The sequence below is a fragment of the Canis lupus genome, chromosome 25 (genome assembly GCF_048164855.1).
Source record: "Canis lupus baileyi chromosome 25, mCanLup2.hap1, whole genome shotgun sequence".
Taxonomy (NCBI): domain Eukaryota; kingdom Metazoa; phylum Chordata; class Mammalia; order Carnivora; family Canidae; genus Canis; species Canis lupus.
The window spans coordinates 7,134,473-7,152,468 of record NC_132862.1 but is presented as its reverse complement, the minus strand read 5'-3'; the positions used below and the strand labels follow the sequence as shown (position 1 = coordinate 7,152,468).

Sequence of the window (17,996 nt, the reverse complement as noted above, 5' to 3'; positions counted from 1 at the left end):
TTTAATTCTCATGATAAGTCAGTTCTCTGGTTATCATAAGACCATAACTCAGTCATGTTCTTCAACATTAAGAAAGTATTTAAAGGGTCAGTATGATGTAAGGATAAAAATTAAAACATATTTTAAGTTCACTATAATGAAAAGTCTCTAGGTTAAAGAGTGGATAAATGATTTTTCAAAATAAGGCAATTAATACCTAAAAGTTTTTACCCAGCTAACTTTCCTTTCTTTTGTGAATTAGGTAAGAATAGCATAACTCAAATTTTTATTGGAGGAACATCTTGGTAACATGAACTACAGAAGCATGGTCTGAGCCTCTGAAACCATTTGAACCATTAAAATGGTTTGAACAAAATAACTCAATAAAAAGAAGTGAGCTGTGAGAATTTACAGTTGAAAAGAAATATATGTTTAATCTTTTACAGATACTTTATCATGAAAGATTTTTTATTCAAATTTTTTTTATTAAGACAAATTTTCTAGAGTAGTTTTAGGGTCACAGCAGTACTGAGGGTAAGGTACAGGTATTTCTCATCTGTACTCTCTGCCTCCACATATCATAGTTACCAATATCCCACATCAGAGTGGTACATTTGGAAAAGTGATGAGCCCATGCTGGCGTATCATTATTATCCCAAGTCCACAGTTTACATTACAATTTATTCTTGATATTGTACATTCTATAGGTTTGAAAGAGTATAAAAGGGCATGTATCTATCATTATATTACCACAGGGTATTTTCATTGCCCTAAAAATCTTCTGTGCTGTCTATTCATTCCTCTACCACCCCTAACCCTTGACAACCACTCATCTTTTTACTGTCGTTACTTTGCCCCTTCCAGAATGTCATACAATTGAAATCATGAAATCATACAGTATATAGACTTTTCAGATTAGCTTCTTTCACAAAGAAATATGCATCTAAGTGGGGAGCTAAGATGGCAGTGTAGGCTTGCCTCATCCTTCCAACTCAGCTAGATAAATATCAAATCATTCCGAATACCCACGAAATCAACCTGAGGACTGACAACTAGACAGACAGAAGAGGCTACATCGAGGAAGGTAAGAAGTCCAGAGATGTGGTTTGGAAGAGAAACGGATGATCTTGGGTGCTGTGGAGGGGAGACAGCCCTGGTTGGGGTGGCGAGGAGAGAAAGAGAGAAAGAGGAGAGTGCTCAGGGATACGCACAGAGAGAACAGGTCCCCAAAGCCATTGGTTTTAAAAATGAGAGGAGCCGATTTTTATGTTTTCGCAACCAGCAGGGCTCAAAGACTGGAGTTTCAGAGGTCAGGCTTGGCTGGGATACAGCCCTGAGGGTGCTGCCCTACTCCTGGAAAGAAGGCAGGAAAACCAACCACCCCCAACCCCCCCACAGAAAGCATCATCTGTGGTTCCCTTAAGGCACATAGGGAGAGACTGTTCACTCTTCTTGGAGCACATTTGAGAGATGGCATTCGCAGAGATGCCTGTCGAGGGACAAAAGAACCAGCAGGCACCATTTCCCTCCCCCCGCCCCTTAGCATAGTTGCAGAGATACCAGCTGAGGGCTGCTAACCTGGACATTGACTGTTTAGCCTGCTTTGCTCCAAATCCCATGTCCCTGCACTCTGGCATGACTACCTTTCTTGGTCAAATCTGCATTTGTCCCAGCACAGCAAGACCATCCCCAGGAGATGAGCGCAGGCCCTTGCCACTGCAGTCTCTAAAGTTTGGAGTTATAAAAGTCAGCAGGCTTGGCTGGGACAGAACATAAAGTATACTGCCCTGCTCTAGACAGTCAAGCAACCGGGAGACAAGACAGCATGAAAACATCCAAGGGGAAACTGTTTGCACTTCTAGGAGTATTCCCTGAGGGTAACAAGGACAGAGACCCCACTCAGGGACAAAGGTGCCATTTCCCTCCCTATCTTTAGCATAAATCAACTTCAGTAAATAGCACAGCACCAATATTGTCTGCCTAACCTGCTTAAACCAATCCTGCCCCCCTGCATTCCACTGGTACTGCTTTTCTCAGGCAAGTGTGCCTAAGTCCCAGCACAGGAGGCTCCTTCCCCAGAACACCAGCAGAAACCCCCATACATACCACATCTACCAATTATAGGCTTCAGTTCTTGTGGAAGTAGCATCAGGTCTCATTTAACAAGCAGACCAGAGCACACCAAGTTAAAACTTGCCTCTCTCTGGCCAAGGTTCAAACACTGCCCACAGCAACCAAGGAGAACCTCTGCAGGAGACTAACCTGAGGGATAGAGCAGCCCAAACACAGCAGCAGAGTGCACGTATCACACACCAGAGATACTCCCTGAGCACCACACCCTGGACACTATATGACCTCTTCTCCATAAAGCCATTACTCTCAGGAACAAAAACACATAACAGGCTTTTCTAACACACAGAAGATAGAGTCTTAGACAAAATTCCAACACAGAGGAATACATCCCAAAAGAGAATGAGAACAGGTTATGGCTAGAGATCTAATCGAAACAGACATAAGTAATATGCCTGACGAAGCATATAAAGCAACAATCAAGGATACTTGCCGGGCTTGAGAAAAGCATAGAAGAAATCAGGGAGACCCCTACCACAGAGATAAAAGAGTTAAAAAACAATCAGAATGAAAAATGCAATAATTGAGATTTGAAAAAGACTGGATATAATGACCCCAAAGATGGAAGAAGCAGAGGAACAAATAAGTGATACAGAAGACAGAGTGGAAAATAATGAAGCTGAAAAAAAGCGAGAAAGAAGAGTTATGGATCACAAGAAAAGGCTTAGGGAACTCACTGACTCCTTCAAATATAATAACATTCATATCACAAGAGTGTCAGATGAAGAAAAGAGAGAAAAGAGAAACTATTTTAGTAAATAATCACTGAAAACTTCCCTAATCAGAGAAAGGAACAGACATCTGAATCCAGGAGGCACAGAGGACTCCCAGCAAAATCAACAGAAACAGGCCAACGCCAAGACATACTGTAGTTAAATTTGCAAAACATAGTGAGAAAGAAAAAGCCTAAAAGCAGCAAGACAAATAAAGGTCCCTAATCTCCAAAGGAAGACCCATAAGGCTAGCTGCAGATCTCTCCACAAAAACCTGGCAAGACAGAAGGGAGTGGCATGATACATTCAATGTGCTGAATGGGAAGAATATGTGGTCAAAAAGACTCTATTCAGCAAGGCTGTCATTCAGAATAGGAGAAATAGTATTTCCCAGACAAATAAAAACTGAAGGAGTTCATGACCACTAAACTAGCCCTGCAAAAAATATCCCACTCTTTGAGTGGGAAAGAAAGACCAAAATTGACAAAGACTAGAAAGGAACAGAGAAAATCTCCAGAAACACAACAGAAAATGACACTAAATTCCTATCTATCAATAATTACTCTGAAAGTAAAATGAACTAAATACTCCATCAAAAGACAAAGGGTGTCAGGATGGATAAAAAAAAAACAATACCCATCTATGTGCTGCTTACAAGAGACTCATTTTAGACTTAAAGACACCTGCAGATTGAAAGTTGAGGGGATGGAGAAACATTTACCATGCAAATGGAAATCAAAAGAAAGCTGGAGTAGCCATACCTATACCAGACAAACTAGATTTTAAATCAAAGACTGTAACAAGAGATGAAGAAGGGCACTATATCATAATAAAGTAGACTATTCAACAAGAAGATCTAACAACTAAAAATATATTTATGCTCCCAACATGGGAGTGCCCAAACATATAAGATAATTAATAATATAAAGGAACTCGATAATAATACAATAATGGTAAGGGACTTTAACACCCCACTTACAGCCATGGACAGATCATCTAAGCAGATAATCAATAAGGAAACAAAGGCTTTGAATGACACAGTGGACCAGGTGGACTTAACAGACATATGTAAAACATTCCATGCTAAGGCAGTAGAATACACATTCTTTTCAAGGGAACAGATCACATACTAGGTCACAAATCAGGCCTCAACAAGTAAAAAAAGACTGAGGTCATACCACACATATTTTCCAACCACAACACTATGAAACCTGAAGTCAACCACAAGAAAACATTTGGAAAGAACACAAATATATGGAGGTTAAACACCATGCTACTAAAGTATGAATGGATCAACCAGGAAATCACAGAAGAAATAAAAGAATACATGGAAACAAATGAAAATGAGAACATAACAGTCCAAAACCTTGGGGTACAGAAAAAGCAGTCCTGCAATATAGGCCTACCTTAAAAAGCAAGAAAAATATCAAATACACAACCTTACTTTACACCTAGAAAGGTGCTAGAAAAAGAAAAAAAAAATAAAATAAAACCAGAAAAATAAAAAAAAAAAAACAAAAACGAAGCCTAAAGCCAGCAGAAGAAGGGAAATAATAAAGATTAGAGCAGGAATAAATGATATAGAAACAAACAACAACAACAACAACAAAAAAAAAAAAAACCAGTAGATCAATGAACCAGTAGTTCTTTGAAAGAATTAATAAAATTGATAAACTCCTAGCCAGACTTATCAAAAAGAAAAGTTTTGAAAGGACCCGAATAAACAAAACAGTAGACATAACAACCAAGACCACAGAAATACAAACAATTATAACAGAATGTTATGAAAAATTACATGCCAACAAATTGGACAACCTGGAAGAATGGATAATATAAAACTGAAACAGGAAGAAAGAAAAAACTTGAATAGACTGATAGCCAACAAAGAAACTGAACTAGTAATCAAAAATCTCCCAACAAACAAAAATCAAGGGCCAGGTCATTTCACAGGTGAATTCTACCAAACATTTAAAGAAAAGTTAATACCTGTTCTTCTCAAACTATTCCAAAAGAACAGAAATGGAAGGAAAACTTTCAAACTTATTCTGAGGCCAGAATTACCCTAATTCTAAAACCAAAGAGTCCACTAGAAAAGAGCACTACAGACATCCCTGGGTGGCTCAGCAGTTTAGCACCTGCCTTCTGCCCAGGGCGTGATCCTGGAGTCCCAGGATCGAGTCCCACATCGGGCTCCCTGCATGAAAACTGCTTCTCCCTCTGCCTGTGTCTGTGCCTCTCTCTGTCTCTGTGTCTCTCATGAATGAATGAATAAAATCTTTAAAAAAAAAAAAAAAAAAGCACTACAAGTCAATAACCCCGAAGAACATGGATGCAAAAATTCTCAACAAAATACTACCAAATTGAATCCAACAGTACATTAAAAGAATCATTCACCATGAAAATGTGGGAATTATTCCTGGGCTGCAAGGGTGATTCAATATATGCAAATCAATCAATGTGATACATCACATTAATAAAAAAAAAAAAGGATAAGATCCTCTCAATAGGTGCAGAAAAAAACATCTGACAAAGTACAAAATCAATTCATGATAAAAATCCTCAATAAAAAAAATCCTCAATAAAATAGGAATAGAGGGAACATACCTCAAAATCACAAAGGACATACATGAAAACCCACAGCTGACATCATCCTCAAGGGGGAAAAACAGATTTTCCCCTACAGTCAAGAAGAAGTGAGCGATGTCCACTCTCACACTTTACATAGTACTACAAGTCCTAGCCTCAATAATCGACAACAAAAAAGAAATAAAAGGCATTCAAATCAGCCACTCCTGCAGATGACATGATACTCTCCACAGAACACCTAAAAGCCTCCACCAAAAAGTTGCTAGAATTGACACACAAATTCAGTGAAGCCACAGGATACAAAATCACTGTACAGAAACTTGCTGCATTTCTATAAACCAATAATGAAGCAGCAGAAGGAGAAATCAAGGAATTAACCACATTTACAATTGCACCAAAACCCATAAGATATCAGCAATACACCTAAACAAGAAATGAAAGATCTGTACTCTGATAACTAGAGAACACTCATGAAAGAAACTGAAGAGGACAAAAGAAATGGAAAAACATTCCTGCTCGTAGATTGAAAAACAGCTATTGCTAAAATGTCTCTACTACCCAAAGCAATCCACACATTTAATGCATCCCTATCAAAATACCATCAGATCTTACAATCCTAAAATCTGTATGGAACCACAAAAGACCCAGAAGAACCAAAGCTATCTTGAAAAAAGAAAAGCAAAGCTGGAGCATCACAATTCCAGACTTCAAGCTATATTACAAAGTTGTAGTCATCAAGACAGTATAGTACTGGCACAAAAACAGACACATAAATCAATGGAACAGAATAGAAAACCCAGAAATGAACCCACAACTATATGGTCAATTAAACCGATAAAGCAGGAGAGAAAGAATATCCAATGTAAAAAAAAGAGAGTCTTTTCAACAAATGGTGTTGGAAGACTGGACAGTAACATGCAAAAAAATGAAATTGGATCACTTTCTTACACCATACACAAAAATAAAATCAAAATGGATGAAAGACCTAAATAAAATAAAAAGCTTCTGCACAGCGAAGGAAACAATCAACAGAACTAAAAGGCAACCCACAGAATGGAAGAAGATATTTGCAAATGACATATCTTATTAAGGGTTAGTATCCAAAATATATTAAGAACTTCCGGGACACCGGGGTGGCTCAGCGGTTGAGCATCTGCCTTTGGCCCAGGGCGTGATCCTGGAGTTCTGGGATCGAGTCCCACATGGGGCTCCCTGCATGGAGCCTGCTCCTCCCTCTGCCTATGTCTCTGCCTCTCTCTCTATGTGTCTCTCATGAATAAGTAAATAAAATCTTAAAAAAAAAAAAAAAAAAGAACTTCTCAAACTCCACACCCAAAACCAAATAATCCAGTTAAGAAATGGGCAGAAGACATGAGAAGACATTTCTCCAAAGAAAACATACAAATGGCCAACAGACACATGAAAAAATGCTCAGCATCACACATCGTCAGGGAAATACAAATCAAAACTGCAATGAGACACCACCTTACACCAGTCAGAATGGCTAAAATTAGCAACACAGGAAATAACAGGTGTTGCTGAAAATGTGCAGCAAAGAGAACCCTCTTGCACTGTTTGTGGGAATGCAAATTGGTATAGCCCCCTTGGAAAACAATATGGAGGTTCCTCAGAAAGTGAAAAATAGAACTACCCTACATTCCAGCAACTGCACTACTAGGTATTTACCTAAAAGAAACAAAAATATTGATTTGAAGGGGTACAAGCACCCCGATGTGTACAGCAGCATTATCACAACAGCCAAATTATTGAAAGAGCCCAAATGCCCATCCACTGATAAATGGATAAAGAAAATGTGGTATATATGCAATGGAGTATTACTCAGCCACCAAAAAGAATGAAATCTTGCCATTTGCATCGATATGGGTGGAGCTAGAGTATATTATGCTAAATGAAATCAGAAAGAGAAGGACAAATACTGTATGACTTCACTCACATGTAGAATTTAAGAAACAAAACAAATGAACATGGTGCCGGCGGGGGGCGGGGGGCGGAGGGGAGGGGAGACAAACCAAGAAGCAGAACCTTAAATATAGACACAAACTGAGGGTACTGGAGGGGAAGTAGGTGGGGGGATAGGTTAAGCAGGTTGGGTATTAAGGACACTTGTGATGAACAGTGAATGTTGTATGTAAGCAATGAATCACTAAATTCGACACCTGAAACTAATATTACACTGTATGTTAACTGAAATTTAAATTAAAATTTGGAGGGAAAAATATGAAGATCCTGTCCCCATTTTCAAGGAAAGAAGAAAGTTATCTTTTTATGATGTATGATTCCCAAATGCTAGTCTGTATGCAAGTGCTGGAATCTGGGACAAGTTTTTACCACTTTCTGATAAAAACTGGGAAAAGACAGGCCATGTAGTAAATTCTTATAAAGCCAAACTGATTTCACTTAAAAGACTGTTCAAAGATTATGTCCTTAATACTTCCAAATAGGGGATGCCTGGGTGGCTCAGCCGTTGAGCCCCTGCCTGAGTCCCAAGGATCAAGTCCCACATCGGGCTCCCTGCATGGAGCCTGCTTCTCCCTCTGCCTGTGTCTCTGCCTCTCTCTCTCTGTCTCTCATGAATGAATAAATAAAATCTTTAAAAAAAATAAAAAATACTTCCAAATAGCCTTTTGTTCAAGAAATTAATGACAGCCAATGGCTCTATGTTTTACTATGCTTAGTTACGAAAATAAAAAAGAAAGAAAGAAAGAAAGAAAGAAAGAAAGAAAGAAAGAAAGAAAGAAAGAAAGAAAGAAAGAAAGAAAGAAAGAAAGAAAAGGAAAAGGAAAAGGAAAAGGAAAAGGAAAAGGAAAAGGAAAAGAAGAAAGAAAGAAAAGGCAAAGAGAGAAAAAAGAAATATGCACCTGAAGGTTCCTCCATGACTTTTCATGGCCTAATAACTCATGCCTTTTGATCACTGAATATTCTGTCATTGTGTGGACATATGAGATTTTTTTTTTTAAATCAGTCTCCATATACATATAAAATAGTCACATACGTTATGGGAATCCCTTACTTTTTCAGTCTAAAGTATGCTGATGCTCTGTTTGTTGGCAACACAGGATTATAGGGATCAGCATCCATGCCTTTGGTATAGCATTCGATTGCTTCATCGTATTTTCCTTGTTTGAAGTATTTATTGCCCTGAAAAAACATATGAGTCAGATATATAATGACAGAGAACTGCAGAGCCATTTTCTTTCAATATTATGCATCTCTTTCTAACTCGTTAGCTCAAGTGTTCAAGGTTAACAGGAAAGAAGAGAGAATTAAGCAAAATGGTCTTTCAACAAATGCTGAAATTCAGTAGTCATTGTATGAGCACAATCCAAAAGCCCTGGTAGGAAAATGAGTAACATACCTAGCATTATGTACTTCTGACTAACAATAACCCACAGAAAGGTAACAAAAGAGAGGCATCAAGATGAAGCTTAATCTGAAAAGAGTTCCACCTTTTTGTAAAGCAATATATTTAATTTTATAATGAGGCTTTCTGAAGAGGGATGTTTAGTAACATTCCAAAAAGTAATCAAATATGGCCAGTGATATGGAGGAGTGGAATTTAATATTCATGTCAAGGTTCAAACTGATTTTAAGTTAGTCGACTACAAAAAATCCTAAAAGAACTCTGTACAGTCCACACATTTTACATCATTGAGGTTTAGTAATAATACTAATCTTATTTTTACAGTTAAGAAAACTGAAAAACAAATAATTAAAGAACTTGTCAGAAAAAAAAAAAAAAGAACTTGTCACAGGATCTGAACCCCTACAACCCGGTTTCAGAGCAAATATTCCTAATCAACAAGCTTTACTGCTTCTAGATACAGATACACAGCTAATAACTCAAAGTATGAACACCTCTCAAACTACACTGAAGAAATATTGGATCCACGTGATTTTCTACATATCCTGCTTACATGAAGGAAACTAATGCTAACCTAAAGAATACCTTTTCTTTAAGAGCCAGAGCCTTTTGTGAATCTACATGAATCCCATCTTCTTCTGACTCTGATTCTTGAGACACAGAATCATGGGTACTCTCTTCTTTATCAAGCTCATCAAGGATACTGTCCTGAAATTTAAGTAGGAGAACAGTGCTCATAATTACATGACCATTAAAATAAAAAAGAAAACATTTTTTAAAAAGTACATTCAATAGAACTTAGGTTGTTATGATCTAAGGACATAAAGGCCTAAGGTTGCTTTCAATCCAAATAACCTCTCATTGTTAGGATTATATCGAAAGAAAAATGTACCCTTGTTTAGAAAACCAAGATCCAAACCACTTAAAAAATCTAGCTGTGGACTCATGAAGTAAGCTAAGTCAATAGAGTTAACAAATCACCCCTAAATCACAAACTATTAGTAACAAGGTATTTATGGCTGAACATAAGCGAAGTTTGGAAATAACCCCAAACTAATGTAATAAACAACCAATAGACAAAAAAGGGTTTCTATAAAAACCTTTTTCTTCCTTATTCTTAAAACATCAAAAACTGCTTATAAAGCCCAGTAACTCCTAATCCTCACAAAAGCCTATGAGGTAAGTGTAATTCCCCATGTTTTTTACTGGAAGTAACCAAGACACAGAGGTTTGTTAACTCAAGGTCACGGATTTGAACTGAGGCAAATCTGCCTCCTCTGAAGAGCTCAATGACCATGTTATACTGTCTCTCAGTGAATTCCCAAAATACAGCCAACTCTACCAAAGAAAATACATAATATGCTAGTCCAACAAGTTTCAATCTCCTTTGGATCACATACTCCTTTCATGGTAAGTCATCTCATAAACCTCATCAGGATTCTTTTAATCATATTCTTCATATAGGATAAAATAATGGTTTTTAGTAAAAGACTTTAAACCAGTAAGTATTAAAGAGTTCCTTAAAGCTCATTAAAAACAAAAATTTTAATTATATAAACAAGATCTTTTTTGCATTTAATAAATACCATACTATTTTGTCAGTTAGTTGTCACTAATTATTGACAACTTAAAAAATAAAACCTATGCTCAGTTTCACTGAATGAACATTGAAAGAGTGAAACTCAGCTATGTGTTTTGGCATGAAGATTCTTCAAATACCACTAGCCAAAATTATCCAATACTGCTATGCTTGCATGTGTAGACCACTGCCAGCGGCAGAACACTAAAGCAGCTGCTCAGATCTGAACTAGAGTGGAATGGTAAGTAAACACCTACATCTCGTATAGATACACTAAAATGACATCAAGTAATGTAATAGGTCATGATGGCATTTGTTACAAAAGCAGGAGTTCAATTAGTATCTGCTGAATGAGTAAATGACTGTGTAGGAAGAACCTCTCTAAGAAATGATCTGAGGATGATTCCTTTCAGGAAAAAGCATTATAAGAAGATACCACCTTATGAAAAGGAAAAGCTATATAATGAGGGATAAGTCACAAAAAAGTGAAAGTAGACTATATAATACTCAGCAGAGAAAAAAATTATGTTCAGAAAGTATCATTTCCCACAGCAATAAATCCAAGACCTAAAATCATATCTCTCTTACATTAGGACAATACTGAAGCAGATGGCAAACTATTTAATTAGTAGTGCCACCTCTATCTTGAGTCAGTTAGCCTCGGTTTCATTAAGAAAAATGCAATTAATTTGGAAAACTATTGAGCAGTATCTTCTAAAACTAAACGTATATATAAAGTGACCTGGCAAATTCCCTCCCAGGTACTTCTATGCATCAAAAGACACATACAAGAATGTACATAGCAGGTTTATTCATAATAGCCCCAAACGGGAAACCCAAATATATGTAAATAGGAAAATGGATACACAAATTGTGATATACTCACACAATGGAATTCTGATCAGCAATGAAGAAGAACAAATTACCGCTACTGATAATATGGATCAATCTCAGACAAAATTACCCAAATAAGCCAAACACAAAAGAGTGCATACTGTATGATACATTTAAATAAAATTCCCAAACTGGCAAAACTGATCTATAATATTAGAGATCACCATAGTGGCTACCTTTGGGAGGTAACCAACTGAGAAGCAAGGCTTCTGGGATGCTAGAAATGTCTTACATCTTGATGTGGTTGGTGGTTTCTCAGGTATATACAAGAGCAAAAATTTAAGAAACTGTACACTTAAGATTTTAGCACTGTACTGTATATACATTACAACCTCAAATAAAAATGTTAAACATAGGGATGCCTGGGTGGCTCAGCAGTTGAGTGTCTGCCTTCAGATCAGGGTGTGATCCCAAGGTCCACGATCAAGCCTCACATGGGGCTCTTTGCAGGAAGTCTGCTTTCTCCCTCTGTCTATGTCTCTGCCTATCTGTCCTGAATAAATAAAATCTTAAAAAAATAAATAATAAAAATGTCAGATATAAAAGTGCAAATAAAATAATAAACATAAAAATCAGAAGAGTGGTTATCTCTGGGGGTACAGGGAAGGAAAGAAGATGGGATGGGGAAGGAGCACACTGGTAGCTTCAACAGAATTGAAAATTTTTCTTTAAGTTAGATGGTGGGCTCACATACTCATTTTCTTGTTATGCTTTAGAATATGTATCTTCACTTACTTTTTTGTATGAATCGATGCATAATAAACACTTTTAGAAAGACTAAACAGGAATATATAGTCCAAATCAACCCTTAAGGTGGGTCAGAGTCTAGACTGAAGCTGGCCAACAGACCCCCTTTTGCAGGCTGGCTACAACGGCCGCTGGAAGCACTATGTAGAGGGTTATGAGGCAGAGTACTGGTGGTAATTCTTCAGTTACACCGTGTGTATGTGTGGGATATAGGAAGCACACTCTACACGTTGGCTATCCCTGGTTTAGAAGGGTGAGGCCCACCTTCTTAGGATCAAGATGGGCCCACTTTTATTGTCCCACAGCCACAGCCCAAGACTAGACACAAAGGCATTCCCTTTCAGCCAGTATCCAACAAATTCTTCAGCCTATAAAAAAGATATTGGCAGAGTCATTCCTTTCTGGGAGTTCTTACAATCTTCGAATTCTGGCTACTTAGGGGTTAGAGACGGTGAGGAGGAGAGATGTAGGTGCAAGTATAAATGGGTAGCACATGAGAGCTCTGTGGTGATGCAGTATTTTTGTATTCTAAATGCAATGGTGGTTACTCAAATCTACATGTGATAAAATGGCAGAGAACTATACATAAATTGTGCCATATCAATGTCCTGGTTTTGATACTGTACTATAATTAAGGAAGACAGAACCACAGGGGTAAACTGACTGAAGAGTACGCTGGACCTCTATGTACTATTTTTGCAAAAAGGAGAAAAAAAGAAAAAAGAAAAAACAGAAGAAAAGAAAAGAATCCTGGCTGTTTTAGCTACTACTCACTGAAAAGGGGCTACGGGAGAAAAAATAATCTAATTAACTGAAAAGCATTATAATTAAATTTGGATTTATGTAAAATAATCCAGAAGAGAAAGATAGAAGGGTAAGAACTTTACATTATTTTTCATTTAACCCATGACTCTTAGCTAACTCCAAGACAATTTTATTCAAATACTAACACATAAGTAGATTAACTTACCACATCAAGTTTTGCCCATGCCTCATAATCATAAGATTTTATCCTGTTTTTTGTGTTTTCATCTTTGGTTTTTTTAGAAGACTCTTTAGGTTTACCTTTTTTCTTTTTCCTAAAATTCCCATTTCGGATAGGAGGTAAATTCTAGGGATGGGAAAAAATAAACAATGTTTGAGCACTGCTCTGTTACCACTTTTTATAACTAGCAATATTTAAGATTCTCAGTAAATTACATTTTCAGGAAAGTTCTTTTTATTTTTTAAGTGCTTAAAAATACCAATTTACCATCTTCACTTACAACAATTCATGCTTGAAAAGTTTAATTCATTCTTTGACAAATGTTGAATATGATATAGTCACAAGGAAAGTATTAGCTAGATATTTTAATTATACATTTAATTTGCAGTCCTAAATTCAAACTTCCAAAACTGCCTGCTCTTCAGCATTACTACAGTCAATAAGCAGTAGTATCATAGCAAATTGAACTGCCTCCACTTCACCAATAGGAAAAAGTTACCGTCTTTAAATGCAGTCTTAGGGCAACATTTGGTTGAACCTACATAAGTAATCTACATTTTATGCCAATACTAGATGTTAATGTATCATTAAATATATAATTATACACAATCTGTATTACATATATACACCCCTAAACATTGTATGATGCTATTTATTTACCTTAAGAATTATCACATGGTCTTCCTTTCCATAAGTACTGGCTACGCCTTAAAATGTCTTAATAGAGTTAACAGAGTTCTTACAAAGACTTTAAAAAGCAGAATTTTTCCAAATGTTGACAGGCAGCCAATCACTTCAATTTCCGTTTTTTCACAAAACATTTTAAAACGCTGTTCTTTATTTTAAATAGTTTTGCAGGACGCTACAGTAGGATTTAATTAAGAAATTTACCTCTTCAGGAACACCATTCTGTCTTCTTAGTTCCATATCCTTCTGTTTAATATCTTTTTCCCAGTTTTCTAAATCCCTCATAAAGTCCTGTAATTCTTCTGCATTTTGTTTCACCTGTAGTTGTAATTCAATTGCTTTATTTGTCGAAGTCATTATGGCCTGCAGAGTTCTGACCAATCTCTAAGAAGAATTAAACAGAATTATGTTTTGTTTTTGAAGCTTAACTAATGACTTTTTTTTACCACTTCATAAATGGCAACAATACATGCATAGAGGAGAGCCTAAAGTGATGCTGAAGAAAGAAAACATCAATATATTATTTTTTAAATGAATCAATGTTTGCTTAATGAACAAATGAAAAACAGTCCTGTCTGGGCATCACTGCAATGCAATATGAATGGAAGGCAATGAGAGAGAAATCACTAAAATTAGCAAGTAGCCCATGGTAGCAGACTCTCTGCTCATCTCTAGTTTATAAATTAATCTTAATTATCTCCTCTATTCCTTTTCAAAATTTATTGCACTTCTGCTGAGCGGCAGGCCCTGTAAAAACAAGTAAGACAAGGTCCCAAGTCTAGTGGAGAAGGAAACAAAATAATGAAGTACTGAGCCACAAAATATCATGGTAGGCAGGGTTTCTCAACCTTGGGGCTATTGACACTTGGGGCCAGATAATTCCTTGTGGTAGAGGATGTGTCTTATGCATTGTAAGATGGTTGGCAACATCCCTGACCTCTTCCAACTAAGTAGCGATATTCCTTCTCCCCCCAAGACCGTGACAATCAAAAATGTCTCCAGACATTGTCAAATGTCACCTGGGAAGCATAACAACTCCTGGTTAAAAACAACTGTGCTGGAGACACATACACATGCTGTGGGACTGAACACAGAGGACTGGAATAAAGCAGATGGTGGATAGGGTGGTGGGTTCAAGAAAAGAGTCCCCAGAGGTGCTATAACCAGCTAAGTTTCAAAAAAGCCAGCCAAGTGATTAACTATGGAGAGGCGGGCAAGCAGACTGAAGGACTAAGAAAGAGAATGGAAGAGAAGGCTGAGGTGGCTATGGGACAGATCTCAAAATGCCAAGCCATCAGGTTTGACCCAGGGTCTAAAAGCTATGAAAAAGTATCACAGAGGTAAAATAAAAGATACCTGATTACTGATTCAACTGAGCAGCTAGAGAGCAGAGTATTTAACCAGTGTCCTAGACTTCAGGTTCAGAGCCTGTTGAAATCAGCAGTGTCATTTGAGTCAGAATCACAATTTTAAAAGGAAAAAGAGGGGGGTAGCCCCAATGGCCCAGCAGTTTAGCACCGCCTTCAGCCCAGGGCCTGATCCTGGAGACCTGGGACGGAGTCCCACGTCAGGTTCCCTGCATGGAGCCTGCTTCTCCCTCTGCCTGTGTCTCTGCCTCTCTCTCTCTGTGTGTCCCTCATGAATAAATAAGTAAAATCTTAAAAAAGGAAAAGAGGAGGGGTGCCTGGCTGGCTCAGTTGGTGGAACACGACACTCTTGATCTTGGGGTTATAGAGTTTGAGCCCCACGCTGGGTGTGGTTTACTGAAAAAAAGATTTTAAAAATCTTTAAAATAAAAAAAAAAGGAAAGGAAAAGAGGTTTCAGGGTTGGAGAACACGAAGACAGACAATATTTCGGTTTGAGATCTGTTGAATTGAGTCCTTATGGGACATCAGGATGACCTATCCGGTAGATAGTTACACAAGGTAGAGATATAAATTTAGGTGTCAGTAGCATAAAGGTGGAAGTTACAATCATGGATTTGGACCTGCTTAATCACTGTGACTCCTGGGTTGGGTTGGGGTGGGCGGCGGGGGAGAGGAGCCTGCAAAACACTACCATTTAAGGAACCAGCGGGGGAGAAGATGCCAATACAGGAAAAACTGGGCAGCAACATCTAGAGAGCTGGGAGGAAAACTTGGGAGAGTACGGTCCCGGGAGAGAACTTTCAAGAAAGCCTTCGAGGTGAGAGAGGCTAGCAGTGCCTATGGACACGAAGGTGGCATAAGGGTGCATTGCATTTAGTCATATAAAGATTTATTGAGAATTTTAATGAGATGTAAAGAAACAAATGGAAATATAAAATGAGCTGCTGAGTGAATGAGATTATATGGGGATCAGCGTAATTCTGTCTTTAACAATCTGAGATTGCTCCTGACTGTAGTCCGGTGGAGGAGGGAGGGCCAAGAGAATCAAGGTGAAGGAGATAGAGGAGAAAGGATGAAGGATGGGGCAAAGCCTCCAAAAAGGTGGGAGCGGGGAGTCAACGCTTAAGGGGAATGCGGGAACCGAGATTAGAAAAATCACTTTTGGGGCAGCCCGGGTGGCTCAGCGGTTCGGGCGCTGCCTTTGGCCCAAGGAGCCCCGGGATCGAGTCCCACGTCGGGCTCCCTGCGTGGGGCCTGCTTCTCCCTCTGCCTGCGTCTCTGCCTCTCTCCCGTCTCTGTGTTTCTCATGAATAAATAAAATATTTAAAAAAAAAAAAAAAAAAGAAAAGAAAAAAGAAAGAAAAATCACTTTTCTAATGGCTGTAAATGCAGACAGGTCTTCCGACCCCTTGTCTGGCCTTAGAACCTACACTAAATCTGGGCCTCTTTTCAAGCAGTGCCCAAGTCTGAGCACATAGGTCCGTCACTACAACAAAACAGGGCGGTTTGGCGCCGCCTTCGGCCCAGGGCGTGACCCTGGAGACCCTGGATCGAGTCCCGCGTCGGGCTCCCTGCATGGAGCCTGCTTCTCCCTCCGCCCGTGTCTCTGCCTCTGTGTGTGCGTGTCTCATGAATAAATAAATAAAGTCTTTAAAATAAATAAATAAATAAATAAATAAATAAATAAATAAATAAATAAATAAATAAATAAATAAAAAAAATAACAACAACAACAACGCGGAGCCGGAGTGGGGCGCAGCGAACCAGAAGCCTCCAGGGCACACCCACGCCGAGCGGAGGCGGGCCCGGCCCCCCGCCCCCCGCCCCCCGCGCTCCCCCACGGAGGGAGGGTCCGCGACCGCAGCGCCGCGCGCCGGCCCGAGGGGAGGGGCGGCCGGTAGACCAGAGCGCCCACCCCGGGCGCGCCGGCCGAGCCCCTTCCGGGACGCTCCCTCGGGGGAGCCGCCCGCCCTCGCCCCCCGCCTCCCCCGGGGGCCCACGGCCGCGCCAGGCCGCCCCCAAGCCTCGCCGCCCACCGCAGCCAGCGATAACGGCAACGCCGGCTCACCTGACTCGGCCGTTAGCGCCCCCAGGGCCGGTGCCCCGGGCCCTCAGCCACGCTCGCCGGCCCCGCCTTCCCGGCTTTCCCACAAGCCCCCGCGGGCCGTCGCCCCGCCCCCTGCGTCCCGCCCCCGCCCCGCCCCCCCGGCGTCCGGGCGGAGCATGCGCAGAAGGTCAGGCTTGGTGCGCCTCGCCTCGCGGGTGGAATTAGGAGCCCCGGCAGGTGGTGTTGTTTTGTTGTTTTGTTTTTTTTAAGATTTTATTTATGTATTCATGAGAGACACAGGCAGAGGGAGGAGCAGGCTCCATGCAGGGAGCCCGACGCGGGACTCGATCCCGGGTCTCCAGGGTCACGCTCTGGGCTGCGGGCAGAGGCTCAACCGCTGGGCCCCGCCCCGGGCCGCCCCCGACAGGTGTGTTTTTTTTTTTTTTTTTTTTTGAACTAAATGAACCCCTTACTGTGGTATTTTCTTTTTTTTTCTTTTTCAATTTTTATTTATTTATGATAGTCACAGAGAGAGAGAGAGAGAGGCAGAGACACAGGCAGAGGGAGAAGCAGGCTCCATGCACTGGGAGCCCGACGTGGGATTCGATCCCGGGTCTCCAGGATCGCGCCCTGGGCCAAAGGCGCCAAACCGCTGCGCCACCCAGGGATCCCCCGACAGGTGTTTTAACGCCGAATCCTCCGCCTCCACTGCTTCCGCTGTGACAAGCCCAACCCTGCAGAGCCCTCCTCGTGACTCGTTCTGATTCCCAGAATAGTGGCGCCTTGAGTATCAACTCGGGATCCCCTGGAAACGGATTTTAGCCCGAATCCTGCCTTGCGGGTGTCTAGGGGGTCACGACTTTTGTAAGCATGATAAGCATCCGAGAAAGTCACTGATT

General features: G+C 39.9%; 1 protein-coding gene across 1 annotated transcript in view; it reads right to left on the bottom strand.

Annotated features, from left to right (window-relative positions):
• The window catches only part of RPAP3 (RNA polymerase II associated protein 3), a 40,583-nt gene extending 23,355 nt beyond the window's left edge, over nucleotides 1–17,228 (bottom strand). The window contains exons 1-5 of the mRNA XM_072798208.1: nucleotides 17,119–17,228; nucleotides 13,887–14,066; nucleotides 12,981–13,121; nucleotides 9,376–9,498; nucleotides 8,440–8,567 (exon numbers count right to left, since the gene is read on the bottom strand). Of these exons, the coding sequence (XP_072654309.1) occupies nucleotides 8,440–8,567; nucleotides 9,376–9,498; nucleotides 12,981–13,121; nucleotides 13,887–14,039 (545 nt within the window). The 5' untranslated portion in view covers nucleotides 14,040–14,066; nucleotides 17,119–17,228. The remainder of the gene's footprint in view (nucleotides 1–8,439; nucleotides 8,568–9,375; nucleotides 9,499–12,980; nucleotides 13,122–13,886; nucleotides 14,067–17,118) is intronic.
• Between the last annotated feature and the right edge of the window lie 768 nt (nucleotides 17,229–17,996).